This window comes from Podarcis pityusensis (assembly GCF_964106645.2).
Source record: "Podarcis pityusensis genome assembly, chromosome: 4".
Taxonomy (NCBI): domain Eukaryota; kingdom Metazoa; phylum Chordata; class Lepidosauria; order Squamata; family Lacertidae; genus Podarcis; species Podarcis pityusensis.
Window position 1 is genome coordinate 57316543 of NC_138027.1, and position 20292 is coordinate 57336834.

The 20292-nt window shown below is 40.4% G+C and overlaps 1 protein-coding gene across 1 annotated transcript in view; it reads left to right on the forward strand.

The window, feature by feature from the left end:
- The window catches only part of PDXK (pyridoxal kinase), a 50040-nt gene that overhangs the window by 20996 nt on the left and 8752 nt on the right, over positions 1-20292 (forward strand). The window contains exons 3-10 of the mRNA XM_081003788.1: positions 3896-4000; positions 7481-7564; positions 8409-8455; positions 9624-9709; positions 12017-12062; positions 16822-16933; positions 17518-17654; positions 18602-18668. Coding sequence (XP_080859914.1) covers positions 3896-4000; positions 7481-7564; positions 8409-8455; positions 9624-9709; positions 12017-12062; positions 16822-16933; positions 17518-17654; positions 18602-18668 — 684 coding nt within the window. The remainder of the gene's footprint in view (positions 1-3895; positions 4001-7480; positions 7565-8408; positions 8456-9623; positions 9710-12016; positions 12063-16821; positions 16934-17517; positions 17655-18601; positions 18669-20292) is intronic.

Genomic DNA, 20292 nt, shown 5'->3' on the forward strand with positions numbered 1-20292 from the left:
GGCCTGCTTCCTAGAGGCCAGACAGGGAAACTTTTTACCTGCCAGATGTTGAAAACTGTGACTCCCGTCATCCCTGGCTATTGACCATTCTCGCTGGGGTGTAATTCTGCAACATCTGGAGGACCAAAGGTTCCCCAAACCTGCCGTAGGTACATATGAAATCTACTATGAGAGCATGTTGTTGGATTACATGGGCCTCTGACCCGGTCGAGCAGGTTCCTCTGGCATTCTTATGTATAATCCTAAATAAATGTTAAGAATACAAAACACTCGGGGACCATTCCCAACTCTCCAATGTTGATGACTTGAGGAGGGATTAGATTTGATCTCTTGCTGCTGTGGAGACCTGAACGGATGGGTGGTTACAGCTGGTGTTCATCCCATTAACAGTAGTCAGTGTCAAGCCCCCAAACAGGGCATTTCAGGGATAGAGCTGGACTCGAACAGGAATCCACTGACTCCTATGCTGGTCCATTGTCAGATGGATCTTCTCTGTTGTGCCAGCCTGGAATTGGTGCTGCAAAACAACAACATCATCAACAACAAGGAAACCGCCTCTCACCTTCCACCCAGACCAGCAAGAGCCAACAAGGCTTTGGATGTGGTGGTGGCTCTACTGTTCTGATGGTCCCCTAGGCAAGGTTAGGATTGTGTTACCTCTCTTTATTTGTTGGTATTGAGAGGAGCAAGCTTTTCGATATCAAAGGAGCATAAAGAACAGACTCTTGCATCAGACTTTCATCTGAGTCTGATCATTCCAGCCTTGCAAAGCAGCTTGGGCCTGGTGCTGCTCTGGCCGTGTTGGCAGCAAAGGCTGGGCTGGCGTGCGGTAGGCTCCTTTCACCCTCCGATCCCTGCCCTCCCAGCGTGTGTGTGTGTGCCCCAGGTGCCATTAAAGCACGTTCTGCCGCTACGTCACACAGTGGGTCAAATCTTTCTTCCCCCTTTTCCAGTGGCCATTAAAAAAACACATGTTTTAAAGGGAAACTATCTTGCTTCCAAAAGTTTTGGAAACAGCAGCCCCTTATCTCTCCAATGATGAAGGATTTGACAATCAAATGCTTAGAGTGTTTGTTTGTTTGTTTGTTTGTTTGTTTGTTTGTTTGTTTGTGTATGTATTACATTTCCTTCTGGGTTCTCCTCCAAGAAGCCTGGGCTAGCATCTGTAGAGGTAGCTATTTTTTATCCCCACAAGAATGCTAAGAGGTACTAAGGTTGGTATTAATTTGTCTGAGGCTACCCAGTGGCAAATTGACACTGTCATCTGTCACTATAAGCACCTGCCCATACATAGACTTCATGTTTACTTCAAAGAAATTGACTTCCTGATATTGGCGAGGGAGGGAAGAGAGAGATAAGGAGCATATATTAAAACATCTTCCGATGGACACTTGTTTTTTTCTGAATCACTCTGTTCCTTACATTAAGGAAAAGGAAGATGTTGATATGCTATTTGTGATGCTCAAGAATATCCTTCTTTTAATCCTCCTGATATAGAGAGAGCATTTTAAGCTGGAGCCCTGAGGGAGCTCTGTTGGCTAAGTTGCCTGGCGAGGAGTATTTACTGTATGATTAGAGTGAGTGACTCACCTCCAAACGACATTGTGCTTCACGCTCGAATAAAAGGAGCTTGTCACACAGCCTACGTAGATGCTCTTTTTTTAAAAGAAGAAGAAACGGGGGAAAGGGGGAGACAGTTTCAGTTTGTCACGCTCTCTCTCATGTGTACGAATATAAATGTTTTGGGGGAAGGGGGAGGAAATAGACCCTGATAGGCTTTTGGCCTGCTCTTAACAGTTTGGCAGACTTGTTATTAGCATGCATATAAAGGACTCATTTGGTTTGCTTCCTATGCTTGAAAAGCAAAACAGGTGTGTGTTGTAAACTCAGATGCATTGTTTAATTTCACGTTTGGGGATGCAGTTGGACTGGGATCCAAACAGGATTTCTCACAACAGGAATTCTCACTCCTGAATACGGATGGCTTAAGCACATGCTTCCAGCCAAACATTTCCCACTGAGGCACGCTGCAGAATGCTGATGCTAACTCAGACATTCTCTGTAGCCTCCCGTGGGTTTTGGCTCTGTAGCATTCTGTGTGAGGAACCTTGCAACGGGTCTACCCTAATACCAGGAGGCAGGATGGTTGTATTTATTGGTTAACAACAGATCAGGAGCTCAGCACCCAGGCATCAAGAAGACCATAGAGTAGAGAGGTTTAAAGTCATGTTCAAAGCTATCCTTGATGCCTGTTGTTGCAGAACCAGTTCTGATTTGAACAAGGCTAATAAATTTGCAGAACTGTGTTGGAGAATTAAGGAAAATGCTCCCCCCCCTTTTTTGGGGGGGGGGAGGAACAAGAGTGGAAATTTGAACCTTCGTTTCCAAGGATAACATATTATAGTATGCTGACCCATTTACTGCTTGCCCAGTACCTCCTGCCAGTCACAATGGGACACTGTGTCCTTGAATGCTCTTTGGCTATTTCCCTCCCTCTCAGAGTTTATTCAAAAGTGTTCTTGGCACCACTTCTGTTCATCTTTGAACTTTTGTACCATCAGATACCAAAATGCTATTACGTTTATAAAAGGGGTCAGAGAAAGCAGGTGGGTGAACTCCCTAACCAAAGCTAATGTGGGGAATTATTATAGCCAGATGGTAGATTTCATGCCTCAGGTGGCTTGAGGAACACCCTTTTGTTCTTTCACTTGTGGAATGTGATTGGTTTTCCTCTGATTCTATATTTGGAAAACCCCAGTTACTTTCACAAAATAATAACAGGACTATTAATGTTGATTTATTTCCTTTCGAAAATGCATTTATTGGGTCAGAAATTACGAGATTAATCTTGTTTTAGTGCTCTCACTCATTCCCCTACAAAACCTGCCACAACAATTTCAGTTTTAATGAGAATAAAAAAATCCTTCCAGTAGCACCTTTAAGACCAACTAAGTTAGTTCTTGGTATGAGCTTTCGTGTGCAAGCACACTTCTTCAGATACACACTCAGTTTTAATGAGATTATTGTGCTGGAGATGCTGTGGAGTCAATCATTCCCTCTGTTTCCAGTGTTCAGGCTGTAACTGCCATTGCTTTATTTATTATTTGCATATTCCATTTTTAAACTGCCCTTCATCAGTTAAGATCCCAGGGCAGTTTACAATATATGGAATTAAAACAGTAACATTTAATTTAACAAAACACTATAATACACACCAAACATGAATTCAAAATAAACAATAAACCAATCATCAATAGACAATAAAAATATAACTGACTTGAAACACGTCAGTTTTCCCCAAAGGCCTGGATGTAAATATCTGTCATTAGATGGGGAACCTTTGTCTTGTAGGTCAGATATGACCTATGACCTGATTCCATCTACCCCACAGGGCTTTCTGAACATTGCAGCCTGCTATGGGTCTTTGTGTGAGTAGAGGGACAGTTCCTAGTAGTGTGGACACCATCAGAAAGTGAAGGCAGCACTCTTCCTCCACTCATCACCAGGAATGATTGGGTTGCCAATCACCCACAGTCTATATTACATTCTTTACTTAGTGTGAACATCCTCTGGCCATGAAGGATCCCTCAGGGGAGAGGTCTTGAGCAAATGACCTTTGTAGTGACAGCCTAAAGGTAGCTCTGCAGACCTCAATATGTGTAGTACCAGCTGGGTGTTCATGGGTCTCCGTTCCTCAAGCTGTCAAGTTACCTGCCACCATCTGCTGCACAATTCCCCAAACCTGAGATAATTCCCCAAAGAGACATTACAGCAAGGGTTAGCGCAGTCTAAATGAGAAAAAGGTACAGACCAGTTCCAGAGGAATACACCACTAGGTGTAGTCTTACTTAATCCAGCCAACCTGTAACTTTATTTGGTCTGTTTCTTTGCTCAGGTTATGATCACTGGAAGGGGCAGGTGTTAAATTCAGATGAACTTCATGAACTATATGAAGGACTGAAACTGAACAATGTAAATCATTACGATTATGTACTTACAGGTAAGCTTCTTAATTTTTGCGAGAGTGTTATCATGGCCACTAAAGAACCTGAAATACGTATGCTGAGGGTAAAATGATTCCATAGCTGTTCTTAAGGCAAAGGGGGTCCTAGGTGGCCTTCTCTCAATCTCTTAAACGTGGTTAAGAGATAACTCAGTGTTATGTCTGCATTACCTCTCTAGGAGAAGCATTTTTAAAAGGCCACCTCAGCAGGAAGCTTGTAATATAAAGCTTTGCATCCAGCAAAATACCCTCGCTCACATTTCTGCAGATTATTATTAATAACATAGTTTCACCTCAATGCATACAGTGCATATGTTTTAAATTTCATTTTCTGTATTCCTTACTGCAGTGAATAGGCTTGTTATAAACTTGCTAGATGAAATTGATTGCCATATTGATTTATATAACTTCCTCAAGAAGGGAGGTGGTTTCAAAGCCGGGGATAACGGGGAAATTTAATGATACAGGTCCAGAATTATCGCCCATAAAGGCTACTCTGCCATGAAGGGTATTGCACAGCTGACAGTTTATTTCCCCTTGCTCTGGTTTCCATGGAGTTCTTGGAGGTAAAGGAGATATTTAATAACAAAGTGAATGAGATCGCACTGATGTGGCAATGAATTTTCAGCATAAACAGATTCCATTTGTTTTGAAGACCTTTTTAATTTTCCCCCTGAGGAAAATCTTAATGTGCAAAATGACAGAATAGCTTCACAGAATTGCTTTCTTTTACCAACCACAGCTGGCCATCTAAAATATTTTTCTACCTGCACTATTGCTTATTTTTATTTTATTTCTTATCCTGCTTCTATCTGGGCTCAGGGTTGCTTTTTTCAAAGTATAGTTTGAAATAATTGAGGTAATTCCAAGACTGGAAAGTCTATATCATTTAAAGTTGATTTTTAAGGTATTACTCTGTGTCCATATTAAGAGCTTTTCAGGAAAGCATAAGTTGTGAGGAACTATATTTTCAGGGAGTTGTGTGTAAGTGGGAAAAAGAAGCTTTGATGAAAGAGAGTATGGCACCAGTGAAACAAATAACATTTCAGACATTCATTGGCTAATACATTGTGCTTGCTGGGTATAGAGGTTAAAACTCTCATTTTAATCTTTATTTTTGCTCATTGTCTTGGCCCTGTTTATTGTTTGGGAAGAGAGAACAATAAAAAGTTTCTGAAAATATTGGCTCAGGACGCGGCACCCTACACAGACACATCCCAATGAACCCAATTTGGATTGCTAATCTAATATCTAAGAGCAATAAAATTTATTTATTTATCTATTTAGATTGACAAATACATAAACTATTTAATCATAGAATCTCTAAGCAGCATGCATAAAGCAGCTGTAAACAATATACAAATAAAATAATCAAAATTTAAATGCAGTTATCTGCAACTCTGTTTACATGTTCAGGCAAGCTTGCTAAATAATTTTTTTTAGCAGCTTCTACTGCATGTGGCGACTTTGGTCTCTACTTTCAGTATCACACATTGTGACTAAAGAACTAAAGTCACTGTTATAAGGGATATGGCGTTGCTGCTGTTTTTGTGCTCTTTGCTTTATAACGCCTATTAAAACAGAGGCATGTGATGATATCACACGGGCCTTCTCCTTGCCACCATCTCACATAATTGGCTGGTAGGGGATGAGAATGGGGAGTTTCAGAGTGTGGTGACATCATATTGCATTTTATTTTATTTTTTGTACTATATGTTGTTTGAAAACACACAGAGCAGCAGCTGCTCCTTGTCCCTCACAATACATTTTGTCTCAGGTCTCCCTAGTGTCTCTTGTTATGTCTTGTTTAGACCTAAGACTAAGGTCACTGGCACACCATACATTTACACCACTTTAACAGGCATAGCTCCCCGCAAAGAATTCTGGGAGCTCCGGTATGTTAAGAGTGATGACCTCACAGAGCTACCATTCCCAGCACCCTCAACAAACTACAATTTTCAGGATTCTCCATGAAGTGGTGTAAGAGTGCTTTAAATGTATGGCATGGATATAACCTAGGCCATATTTCTAAACTCTCTGAGGAATGATGACCAGACGTGTAAATTATTCACTAAAGTAATCTCTCTAAACTAATGAATAACTCTTGAGTAAAATGTATAAGGGTCACTCCTATATAGGCAGGGCAAAGTTTGCTCTGAATTTCATCTGAATTACCCTCTAGAACTCAACAGTGTTGAAGAGCAGAGGTGGGGGCTGGGGAGTTCTTGCTTCATTTGGTTTTGCAGAATAGCAAACCATCTATTCTGTTCACGGCCATCTTATACAGTAAATTTATGTATTTATTCAGGGTTTCTAAGATGCCATTCACTTTGCCTCACAACAAGCCCCTTATGGGTGGGTGCTTGATCTGAGTGGCTGCAGCTTGCAGATGGGAGAACTTAGCCAAAACTAACAAAATATATTTCAATAGGAAAAATGTAAGGTTCTGGCTGGAATGTGTGCAAAGGAGGATGACCGAGATAATAAAAGGTCTGGAAGCTAAGCCATATGAGGGACAGTTGAGGGAGTTGGACATGTTTAGCCTGGAGCAGAGAAGACTGAGAGGAGATTTGATAGCCATCTTCAAATATCTGAAGAGCTGTCACATGGAAGATGGAGGAAGCTTGTTTTCTGCTTCTCCAGAGGGTAGAACTCAAACCAATGGATTCATATTACAAGAAAGGAGATTCCAACTAAGCATTAGGAGGAACTTTCTGGCAGTAAAAGCTGTTCAACTGTGGAACAGACTTTCGTGAAAGGTGGTGCACTCTCTTTCCTTGGAGGTTTTGAGCAGAGCTTGAACGGTCATCTGTCAGGGATTTTTTTAGCTGTGATTCCTGCATTGCAGGGGATTGGACTAGATGAACCTTCGGGTCCATTCCAACTTTACATTTCTGTGATTACTTCCTTCAGCTCACTCTGGTTTTTGGAGGGGTTGTGGGGGGAGAAGTTGGGAGGGTTCCATTTGACGTGTGTGTGTTTGCAAAAGTAGGGGTTCTACCCTTGATAAAGAATACATTTATAACATTTACCATCCTCAGTCCTCTGCACTTGAACTGGCAAAGCTGAAAAACTAAATGAAGATCAAAATGTGACCAGTGGCACTTCAATTTGTGATGACTGAGTCACACATGGAAGAAAGTAAAAACCACTACAGCCGATCTGCATCCTGGACAGAAAATTTGGTTGTCTTTCCTTAAAGGAAGAGAATGCTTTTCTTAACAGAAAAACTGCTTGGAAGGTTATAGTGGTTTCTGTGTTTGTGTTTTGCTTTGATCTCTTAGACCTATGAAAAAAGATTGGCTTAAGAGTCCTTCCACATGTCCAGGCAGACAAACTCTAATATAGCAAACTCACCCCAGTTTATAGAAGTGACAACTACAGGCCAGTTCATAGAGCTGCTGCCACTGAACAGAAATTGGGTGTGGAAAATACTTTTCCAACATAATCTTAATTTCCCCTCTTATCCCTTCAAAGGCTACACAAGAGACAAATCATTCCTTGCAATGGTGGTTGATATTGTTCAAGAGCTAAAACAACAGAACTCCAATTTGGTATATGGTAAGTTTCTAATATACAAATTATTCACTTTACATTATGTAGTTAGGGAGATCTCACAGACAGAAGATATTGGTGGCCCTCCTGAACATAACTCTAAAGGCTCAGGGAAGGCAAAAGTGGTTATGGCATTGATAGTATATAAAAAATAGATCATGATATTTATTGTGAGTAAATTAGTTTTGATGTCACCAGCTGGGACATCAGAGAAATCTCTTAGCAGCGCTGTAGTGACAATAAAAGGGCATTAGCAAGTTCACAGCTCATGGGTGTTTTGTCTGGCAACAAGAGACTGATCTCCTCTGATGTTACAGTGGAACTTGCTGCCTTGACTTAGCTGCTCTGATTTCAAAGAGGCAACTGAGTGCTGGAGCATTCGCCAGAGAGAATTCAGATTCAAAGGTCACTGAATAACTTTTGTTACATTAGCTGTTTAAGTCTTGCCTGATATCCTGGAGCTATGAGACAAGACCTTGCTTGCTGGAATCAATATAGGTTAACATCGCTTTCAAACAGTTCTAAGAGGGCCTGTTCAAGTTGCTGCTGTCTGACCATTTGGTCACTCTAGGTATGAGAAGTGTTCTCTTCAAATTACTGGACAGATTCACAGCCTATAATCCTTCTATCCTTTTATGGATCCTGTACAAACAAAGTTTTGTTTGTGTGTGTATTTTTTTTTAGCAAAGATCAATTTCCTAGCATAGGATAATAACAATATATTGTAACTACCATAGAGGTTTTCAATGAGCCTGGCATGGTTATGATCTCTTGGCTCTTCATACTTAAAAGTGCTCTTATACGGTGCCATTATTGCATCTGCATTAACAATTTTAACTTTCTCTTTCAGTATGCGATCCTGTGATGGGTGACAAGTGGAGTGGGGAAGGCTATATGGTTGGTAATCATCTCACTCTTGGCCCATCTTAATGAATAACGTTATACCAAAAGAAACCCTATTTCTTCAGGACATAGATACAGACTGGACCAGTATAACAGGGAATGAAAACTGTCTGCATGTGTGGAGTGTGTGGTGTGCTGGCTGCTTGAAGTGCAACTGCGTGGTGGTTACTCTGTATGGAAAGCCATTTACGGAAAGTAGCTTGTCTATTGGGGACGCGGGTGGCGCTGTGGGTAAAACCTCAGCGCCTAGGGCTTGCCGATCGCATGGTCGGTGGTTCGAATCCTCGCGGCGGGGTGAGCTCCCGTCTTTCGGTCCCAGCTCCTGCCCACCTAGCAGTTCGAAAGCACCCTTAAGTGCAAGTAGATAAATAGGTACCGCTTTATAGCGGGAAGGTAAACGGCGTTTCCGTGTGCTGCGCTGGTGCCGGCTCGCCAGAGCAGCTTCGTCACGCTGGCCACGTGACCCAGAAGTGTCTCCGGACAGCGCTGGCCCCCGGCCTCTTAAGTGAGATGGGTGCACAACCCTAGAGTCGGACATGACTGTCCCGTACGGGCAGGGGTACCTTTACCTTTAGCTTGTCTTAAAAAAATAGGTGATCCCCCCCACGCCACAGCAGCCTTTCTTTCTGCTGCAGCAGAATAGCAGAATTTGCTGGAACTGTGTAGAATTTTTTTACTATTGACCAGGCATAGGCAAACTCAGCCCTCCAGATGTTTTGGGACTACAACTCCCATCATCCCTGACCACTGGTCCTGTTAGCTAGGGGTGATGGGAGTTGTAGTCCCAAAACATCTGGAGGGCCAGGTTTGCCTATGCCTGCTATTGACACTCATGTGCAAATGTTGACAATCACATACACAAACATATACACACACATTGGGGCATTCACAGTATTCCTCTGGGGATTGTCGGTATTTTTATTTAGATGCCAGCATGTAGCAAATTTTGAGCAGTCCCTCATATGAAATCTCCAAGTGCAGTAATAGTTGTGAATCTCTTCCTACCAGTGTGCTTATCAATTTCTGGTTTGAGCTGAGAAGAAGAACTGCTCATTCGTGGATTTGTTTTTGGGAGATTTGAACTTTGTTAGAATAAGCTGTGAATAATGAAGAATCTGCTTAAGCTTTCCAAAGCCAATATCATTTTTCTTATTCTTTACAGTATGTTCCAAAGGATCTTCTTCCAGTTTATAAGGACAAGGTTGTGCCTGTAGCAGACATAATAACACCTAATCAGTTTGAGGCTGAGTAAGTATTGTTTTTCTCATTTTTTTTTTTTTTTTTTTTGCAAGTAAATTTTTATTCAGAATTTATACAGGGAAAAAGAAAAAAGAACTAACAAATACAAAAATAAACAATTTAACATAAATTATTCATCCTATTTTCATACTATACAAAAAGAAAGCATACAGTCATACAAAAAATAATAATATAAACATTAGGCTCTCCTTAGCCTTTGACTTCCCTTCACCCTTTTGGTAAGTATCAAATAAATCCCGGGTTGCGTAATTAGTTTATTAAAGTTTATAATTATTAGCTGATAAAGTTTTTCTAATACCGCCAGTTCCTCCTATATATCCGTTCCAATATATTTCCAAAATTTACTCCAATTTTTTTGAAATTTCTGGTCGTCTTGGTCTCGTATTCTGCCTGTTAATCTATCTAGCTCGGCATAGTTGATCATTTTGACCTGCCAGTCACTTATGTTAGGTATAGTTTCTGTTTTCCAGTTTTGTGCCAGCATAATTCTTGCGGCTGTGGTGGCATAGAGAAATGTTTTTTTATCTTCATTTTTTATTTCCTTACCCATAATTCCCAGCAAAAAGGCCTCAGGTCTCTTGGGAAAAGTATATTTAAAGACTTTTTTAAGTTCATTATAAATTGCTTCCCAAAAAACCTTCACCTTGTTGCATTGCCACCACATATGGTAGAGGTCTCCCTCCACTTCACCACATTTCCAGCATGTCTTATTTTCTGATCTATAGATTTTAGCCAATTTTGCCGGCGTAAGATACCATCTATAGAGCATTTTCCAAACATTTTCTCTCAAACTCGTACAGGCCGTAAATTTAATGTCTCTATTCCACAATTTCAACCACTTTTCAAACTCGATGTTATAGCCGAAGTCAGTTGCCCATTTAATCATTGCCTCTTTGACTTCCTCGTCTTTTGTATGCCATTCCAGTAATATGTCATATAATTTAGACAATATTTTGTTTTTGCCTTCTATTATTTCTATATTGAATTTTGATTTCTTGTCCTCAAAGCCCATTTTTCTTTTATCTTGCTTTAACATATCATTCACCTGATGATATTGTAGCCAACCGGTGAACTGATCCTTTATTTCCTTGTACGGTTTAAGTTTAAGCCCTTGTTCTGATTTTCTTACCAAATCTTTTCTCATATATATTTTTAAAGATGTAGGGATAAATTGTTTTCATTATTATTATTATTATCCTCATTAAAATGATAAGTTGCATTTTGTAATTAATTAAAATTAATATTCAATGCATTCTTGACATTTCTTGCCATATATAAAATCACGTGCTTGCAAATCTAAATTTTGGTAAGTTTGCTAAATTAGTTTGGCTGGGATTGTTTAAACAACATGGAGTACATATGCTGTTTGAGTCTATCATTTTACAGGGTCTGTTAGCTGAGAGGATTAGAAGATGCCAAGGGTTGATGAGCAACATAGATTAACTTCTTGTATTTGTTAGTGTGAAGGCAAACTTATACATTTATCACAGTGAATAACACCTTAGTAAGACAACATTCAGAGCCTTTTGATTAGAAGGCCTTGGCCAAAGATAGTAAGAAGACTTTTAGAAATGTGTTATAAATTTGAATTATTAATTTATGATACCTTCTTGTCTTGAACTCTCCTTCGAGTACCACTGTGTCAGAAAAAGGAGCTAAAATACCTGAAATAAATTAAATGAAATATGATAGCAGTGCAAAAGGGAAGAACTCCATGCAAACAACGTTTCTCTATCTGTTGAACCAAGGCAGCCCATAAATTCACTGAACTGTATAAAACATGTGTGTATCTGAAGAAGTGTGCATGCACACGAAAGCTTATACCAAGAACTAACTTAGTTGGTCTTTAAGGTGCTACAGGAAGGAATTTTTGTATAAAACATGACACAGAAATAGATTAAAGAATGAGAAATAGGTTAAAGAATGAGCCTCAACCACCAGCTGTGAAGAAAGAGGCCAGAATTATACTTAGGGTTTTATAGTAGCTCAGAAGGTTGTTAGAACCTTCCTTAAAAGTTCCCTACTTGATAGACTCTTGAGCTTCCATAATACTATATCCAAGACAAAGGATACAACACAGGGGCTTGTTATACCATGTCTCTTGTTTTAGAGGACCAGTTTGATGGGAAGCTGTTTGAATCTTTGTGCAATGTGGCGTTCATTAGTTTTATCTCATTTAAAGTTGGAGGATGATATTCCCCAGTAAAGTGCACTATAGATTTTATTGCTAAAATTTTAATTAGCAAAAGATGTTTATTTTAAAAGGACACTGGACTGTTATTTCCTGCTTTGTAGGTTACTTACTGGGAGGAAGATACACACTGAAAAAGAGGCTATAGAGGTAGGTGTTCTTGAACTCTTAGATTTCTAACTGCTCCAGTGAGAACATTTTAACGCCTCCATGTAATTGCTTGTGGGTCGAATATGGTGCTGTTGGTAGATTTGTAGAAATCACACAGAGATGTCAAGTGTATGGAGTGGTGCCTCCATGTGACAGTTGTTGTAGCCCTTACCATTGCTGTGTGATTGTGACTGCTCAAAAAAGGGTTGTTGTGACTGCTTGTAGACATTTGTACACTTAGTGCAGTTGGTCTGCTTCCATGCATTTACCACAGGTTAGTAGCACGTAAGAACTTTAAAAACAGAAGTGGACAACTTTTTTGTATTCGGGGTTAATTTGTGGGGTGGCTGCGTGACAAGTGTAGGTGGGACCAGAGCCAAAAGTGGGCAAGACCACCTCTTTTCTCTGCCCCCATTCACAAACCATGTTAAGCAAAGCCATGGCTTAGTGCAAGAAAGCAAATTTGTGCACTCCTGGAGAGCAGATTGGAGCTGCTTTGCTCCTTCCTGGTCATGATGATGATGCACTTTGCTGAGCTAAGCTGTGGTTTGGCTTAGCATGTTGTCTGAATCCAGGCTCGTAGTTTAGCTCTCTCCAAACAAACCACAAGTGGGTAACTGAAGTTTGGCCTATGGATTGCAACTTGTGGTTTGTCCAGGAGAAAAAATCCGCAAGTCCAAGTTCAGATGACACACTAAGCCAGGCTATGGTTTAGCTCAGCAAAAGGCAGCTGCAAAATGACCGAGAAAGAAGCAAACTATGGCACACTATGCCCAAGAATTAACCTCATCACTTGCACATGGTTTTTGAAACTGGGCCCAAGGGTTGCAGGTTGCCCACAACAGTTTTACAAGTATCAACTAGGACTCAACCATACTTAACCATACTTAAAGCCACAGTGTTTAGGATTAACTATGTCATTGTAAAAATGTTAATGATTCAGTGCTTTATTCTGCACATAGAGCAACTTTTTTTTTGGTTTTGAGAAATGAACTGAACACTGGAGAAAACAACACTTGCAATTCAAAATTGACTTTCAGCATGGCTTTACTTTGCAGTACTGCCCCCTGGTGCTTACATGCTGGTGCTGTGACAACAATAGTAGGAAATGAGAATAAGCATATTCCACTTTACCTAGGGCTGCCGTACGTCCGTAATTTCTTGGACATATCTGGGATTTGCCCGTTGAAAATGGCGCCCGGACTGAATTTTCGTAAATTGTCTGGGTTTCCACTTTTTGAAATATGGCAATCCTGACTTTACTGTAAGGTTGATTAAGACACTTCCCAAAGAAGATCTTTTAGTGCAATCATGTCTTTGTTCAAGTCTCCTGATTCCACATCTTAGCTCCTGGCACTACTTTATTTCCAAAACAAATTCATGGCAACCCACAAAGAAGCCCCCTTTACTTTAACCATCAGCCACAAGAAAAATAATAAGCTAAACAGCTTCTATTGCCAGCAAAGCAGGGTCTCATGCGGCATTCAATAAGTGGTATGGAAGGAGCCCTGAGTTCTTGCTCTTGGTAGTTCCCCCCTATTATTAAGAAGAGAAGAGAAGATAGTTTTGTCAGTGTACTATGGATGCATGGCGAGCTGTTCCTTTAGGCTTTGATTCATGATGACAGAAGAAAGAGCCAGGCTGGCATCCAGGCTGGGCAGATTCAGTTAACGGGCACAGAAAACTGTGATGCTAAACTAAAGTGGCAATTGTGGAGTATCTCTGCACATTTAAAAAGTGTGCTGTATAAAAAGATAAATCGGAATAATTGTGTTTTGAGATAGAACTATTGTTAGAGTGTAGTAACTGTTACTGCTGTGATAATTATGTGTTAGATCAAGGGTTGCTATACGGTGGTCTGCAATAAACACATAAGATGTAACCAGCTGTACTTTTGAATAAATAAGGTATACTGTTCATTGTACCAAATGTAGATTTCAACAGAAGTAGCTCATAAAGTTCAACGGAAAAAGCAGAAGACCCAGTGAATCAATTCATTCTGTAATCAGTTCGTGCATCGGTTCATGCATTCAGGACGGCAAAACAAGCCTAATATTCCAGAAATCCTTGTCTTAGACTCTGTGAAAGGATTCTGTGGAACTGTAACAACCTTTCATGTGGATTGTTGAACTTCAAGAACAGACAGGTGGAACAGACACTTTTACAGTGGTACCTCAGGTTAAGTACTTAATTTGTTCCGGAGGTCTGTTCTTAACCTGAAACTGTTCTTAACCTGAAGCACCACTTTAACTAATGGAGCCTCCTGCTGCACCGCCGGAGCACGATTTCTGTTCCTATCCTGAAGCAAAGTTCTTAACCCAAAGTACTATTTCTGGGTTAGCAGAGTCTGTAACCTGAAGCGTATTTAACCTGAAGCGTATGTAACCCGAGGTACCACTGTACACATATGGACCTTATGCATGAACTGATTACAGAATGAACTGATCCACTGGGTCTTCTGCTTTTTCCGTTGAACTTTATGAGCTAATTCTGTTGAAATCTACATTTGATACAATGAATAGTATACCTTATTAATTCAAAAGTACAGCCGGTTATGTCTTGTGTGTTTATTGAATATGTTTCACGTAACCATAGGCTTGTTGTTGTTTTGCAAACTGGTCTGCAGCATATGTGTGGATTTGTGGTTGAAGAAGGCAGGTGGTACATCCCACACAGTAAATATTCATATTGATTTTTAATTGTATTTTTATTGATGCTTTTATTTCTTGTATTGTATTGCAATTTGAAGTCTATGGAATTCACATAACATGCAATATATAAGAAATAAAAGATGCAATAGAGATGTAATAAAAAATCATACAGCATCTGTAGCACAGCACATTACAACTGCTACAAGAAGCAGAAAAAACAACAACCCATAAGTGATCCTCCAAAACCCTTGGCAATTTTCAAGTGGTCTCTGGAGGGGGAAAATGTTTGGGAACAACTGTGTTCCCAAACATCCCAGTTACGGTCACGAATGTGTTTTCATGACACAGTTCTGTACTGATATAGCTATGGAAGTCCTATAGATATAATTTACCACTAGATTGTAGTCTTAAATTTCTGGTAAACACACCTTGTCTTTAAATGGGATAATTGGGTACTGAAGCGTAGATATTCCAGCAATCTACTGAATGCTATTGATTCCTGTAAGTAAAGTCCTCTGATGTTAAGTTTCGCTAATTAGGTTCTGTCTAGACAAATATCCTGATGCCAAGAATAAACAGGCCCCTGATCTTTGCAGTTTTTCTCCCAGCAAAGCCAATTGAATGTCAGCCCACAGATTACATTTTTCCCTGCATCAGAAAGCATCTCCTGACTATTACGGCTATTTTTATCCTTATTCTCCTTTTTTTTTTAATGCTTCTGGAATCACCAGGGAATACCCCTCCTGTCTTTCATTGCTAATTATAATGCTTTGTTTGCCATTTTCAGTCTCATTAATGGAAGCAAGCCCAAGTTAAGTAGTCTCTGGACTGCCTGACAAGTTAATAAGATGCTAACTTTAGGTCTATAGATTTTCTAGTCACATTCCAAAATCTTTACTGAAGAATTTTCTATCAGTCTGTCTGCTTGCTCAGTCCCATTCTGAAAGGGAAAAAATATCTCTTTAAACATAATAAAGTTTCAGCCAGGCATAAAACAATGTGGTTACAATGCCATCTCATTAAAACACAATCCCATCTCAATTATACTGCAACGCTCAAGTTAACACAGGTGGTTTTTTTAAATTATCTGAACACTTGTTTTGGAACAAAGAGCTGGCTGAATCAGGCATTAGAAATATTCTCATAAAGTGAGCCCCAGCTACCCTCAGGGGCACACTGGCATGCAATACATCATGTACAACCTTGGCCTTTGTTTCCACAACCGCAAAGTTATGAGCTGAGAACCACCTATGCAGTAAATCAAAGCCAAGTTTAGACTAGTTTAATTACAGTGGCTTCCCCAAAATAACCCTGGGAATTTTAGTTTTGTGAAGGTTCTGATAAATATTTTGTTTGGTCCCATCTTAGCATGGTAAATATGGCTCTGGGAGGCAGGAGAGCACACCTGATACATGCAGTATACCCACATGTAGTCACTGTGCAACAGCCCTGTGTCTCTTGGCACAAACAGGATACCAAGCCCAGGCCTTCTTGTTTTCCACGCAGATATCCTACTTTGTTATCCTAGAGAAAGAAGACTGCTTTCCTTTCTTTTTGTTAGAAACAAAAATGGACTGTGTGAAGAAGAGTTATTTCCAAGGCAGCAATCTTATACCAACTTAATTGGGAATAAGACTTATTGAAAGCAAGGGGACTTGCTTCTAAGCCAGGGGTTGTCAACCTTTTTATACCTACCGCCCACTAATGCATCTTTCTTGATGGTAAAATTTCTTTACTGCTCTCCAGTGCTTGATGGAAGGAGGATTCAGCTTGTGCTGTAGAACCCCCTACCACCCACCTAGAATCCTGAAATGCCCACTAGTGGGCGTTAGGGACCAGGTTGACAGCCCCTGTTCTAAGCAGACATGTATAGAATTGCCCAAATTGTCAAAAGCAGCGTTACTGGAGCAGCTTGGCTTTTCGTGAGGTGGAGGGTATTAAAAATAGTGGCTCTCACTAATACAAACTTTTTAAATGTTAAATATAACATACTTGTAAGTTTGTATTTTACATTAGTGCCTGCCTTTTAGAGAAATGCTGGGACTTTTAACTATTTGTCATTATTCTTCAATGAGAATTAACTGTTTAATATTTTGGTCCATGGAAAGGTAATGGATATGCTCCACAATATGGGACCCGAGACTGTTGTAATCACCAGCTCAGACCTCCAGGCACCTTCAGGAGATGATTACCTGATAGCATTAGGAAGCCACAGGAAAAGTAAGTTGATTTATTTGTTTAAGTGAGAAAGCCCTGCTTTCTCATATGCATACACATTAAAAATACACACCACAATAAAGGAGAACATTTATTGAAAATTAAGTTTCATATATAAATGCAGATACATGTAAAAATAAATCAAAGTTACCTTTCTTTCGAGATATTACTAATACATTTTGCAGGCACTTGTTATTGTTGTGGTTGTTGTTGTTGTTGTTGGCATCGGCACCCATCCATCTCGAGAGACAATGGAGTGTGCCTCTGGGGATGAAGTCAGCTCACTGCATTAACAGCACTGAAGTGAGCTCCCCGGGCTGCAAGCCTGGGCAGTGTGTATGGAGTACATGGGCTGCTCAGACGACAAGACCCCCCTCTCGGCCTAGCTGGTGTGGTCCAAAGGAAAGGACCACAATTGGCCTTGTCTGCTCAATTTGCAAGAGCCTTCCTTCACATGTAGGGGAAGTCACTTATAGACACTTGTATTTGGCGCATGGTTGCTATGTTGCCCACCTATGAGTTAACCTCAGATTCCTGTTTGATTACATTAAACTGAGAAGAATATAAATATGAGCCTTCCTTGACAGCTTCACAAGATGGGACCACAGTGACACAGAGGATCCGAATGGAGTCTCCTAAAGTAGATGCTGTCTTCGTTGGTACGGGAGACCTGTTTGCTGCCATGCTCTTGGCCTGGACCCACAAGCATCCAGACAATCTAAAAGTATGGACAGACACTTTCCCCAGTTTTCCTTCCTGCCTCAATGACAGAAAAAATATTCTCATTTCTTTACTTTAAATTCTTAGTATGTAAATTTGTAAATGAAGACGACAGGATAAGGAAACGAGGCCATATAAAGCAACAGAGGATGAATGCCCTTGTTCAGATGTATCAGTAAACCATAGGTTAGTGGTATGAGAATGAGCATGTGATAGTGTTGGCTTCATGCACTTCCAGTGTCAAATTATACACCTATCTACTGCATCAGTGCTGGTTATGCTGCTGGGTGCTAGTTCCTAGGTGGAGTAAGGGCTATGGAAACCTGCAAGATCAGCTTGAACAGAGGCTATGAAGTGTCAAAATAAAACAAAAAGGTGCATACAAGTTAAAATACTCTCCACGTTGAAGGTTTTTGGGCAGTAGGGTTGGAAAATACTGGTGCTTGACACTTTGGAAGGTTGCTACAAGTCAGAATAGGCAATACTGAGGTGGGAGTGGTTGTAGATGAACTGATAGGTTGATTTGGTATAAGGCAACAGCATCATATGTTTGCACATACCATGAGCAACTATAGCTTTCTGAGGTATTGTCTCAACATTTCTGAAAAAGCAAGAGAATACCATGTTAAAATATTTTATGTATTAAATGCTGACGCCCAGAATATCTGTATTGTGTTATATACCACTCTGTCTTCAAGCTTTCATTTCGGGGAATAATAGAATATAATGTGCCAAAGGCTTTGTTTAGAAATCAAGCCTGCTACCTACAACTCGGTTTCTCCTGCATATTCCTAGTGAAATTGCATTTAAATTTGATGTTTCTCCCCATGGGCACATATTTCAAAGAAAACAGCTCCAACAAATTGTCTTCAGTGTCAGTAAAGCAGTAGCGCTACTGGCCTGAGTCAATAAAGTGGCAGTGAAACTGAAATATGTTCCTTCTAATTGCAGGTGGCATGTGAAAAGACAGTGTCAGCCATGCAGCATGTTTTGCAGAGAACCATAACGTGTGCAAAAGGTAACCTATTTACACCATGCTTCTGAATTCATTCATTTACCATTACTGGAAAATACATATTAGGGAGGGGGCATAGCGAAGTAGTACAGCCCATATACAATTCAGTTGAGTTTGGTATGAACATGATTTTAAATTGACCATCTATTACTCCTTTAATTTCATGCAGTGGCTCAATGCTTACAAATTAAGGGGCAAATAAGGAGCAATACTTACAAATTCCACTCTGTAAATCTCCCAGGTGAGAGCTGGGAGGGTCCACCCCCTTTTGTGTGAGATAAGGGTTAAAATCTACCCATGACAGAGAGCTCTGTATTTTATTTTCTCTCTCTCTCTCTCTCTCTCCTCTTCTATTTTCTCTTTTTGTTTTTTGTTTTTCTTTCTCGTTTTCTTTCTTTTTTGTTTTCCTTTTCCCTTTCTTCTTTATTTTTATTTAGATTAGTTTGGTGGTGTTTATTGCATTGTACGTTGTAAAGTTTCAATAAAAAATTATATATAAAAACAAATTCTACTCTGTAAAACAATGCTACACAGATCATGCACATCAATTAATATTTTGAATTGTGCTCTATTATAATCAGCTTTAATGCAATTTGTGTTGAATGTAATTGTGTATGACCAAAAGGAAGGGCCTTATTTACACTTCGGGGTTGGGAAAACTATTCTGAGGGCGGGCGGGCATGAAAGATGCTAATAAAATTATGCGTGGTTTAGAGCAGCTGTGGCCAACATAATACCGTCTAGATAGTTTGACTACAACTCCAATCACCCCAAGCCAGCATCACCAAGAGTCAAGGATCATGGGGGGTTGTACGTCTGGAAGGCACCACATTGGCTTAGAGACGGCAAATAGAAACCCTGTATTTTTCCCTCAGGGAGTCATCCAGTGAAATAGTGATGGCCACCAACTCAGATGACTTTAAGAGAGGGTTAGACAAATTCATGGGGGATAAAGCTATCAGTGGCTACTACCCATTATGGTTGTGTTCTACCTCCATTGTTGAAGGCAGCATGCGTCTAAATGCCAGTTGCTGGGAGGCCCAGCAGGGTGTGTTGTTTGTCAGGTCCTGCTTGTGAGCTTCTGGGGAGCCACTGAGAGATTCTAGACTAGATGTGCCAGTGGCCTGATCCAGCAGCTCTCCTGGTGCTCCTGGTCCACGACTCCTAGAATCCTTGATCCTTATCCATTGTGACTGGGGCTGTTGGGAGTTGAAGGCTATCAGCATCTGAAGGGCCACAGGTTCTCCATCCTCAAGATAACAAAAAATTAAGGAGTGTGCTGCCCAAGATGGCTTGGACGGCTTTTAATACCAGCTAAGTTGTACTTTGTGTTCAGAGGCCGTATTCTGTTGGGAAAGAAAGAGTGGGGGCATGTTGTTTTATTGCTTGTGGGCTTCCCAAAGGCATCTGGCCAGTCAATGAGGAGAACAAAGGGCTGCATGAGATGGACCTTTGGTCTGATCTTGCAGTGCTCTTGTTGCATCCTGAATTGCAGTAGAGCTGAGATTCAAGCATATTGATTTGGGGGTCAGCGGGAAGGAGTGAAGGGCTGGGAGGGACAAGTTTTTCTTCTTGGCTGCTTTTGTTAAAATTAAACACCTGTGGCATTTCAGTCTCTTTGTTGCTT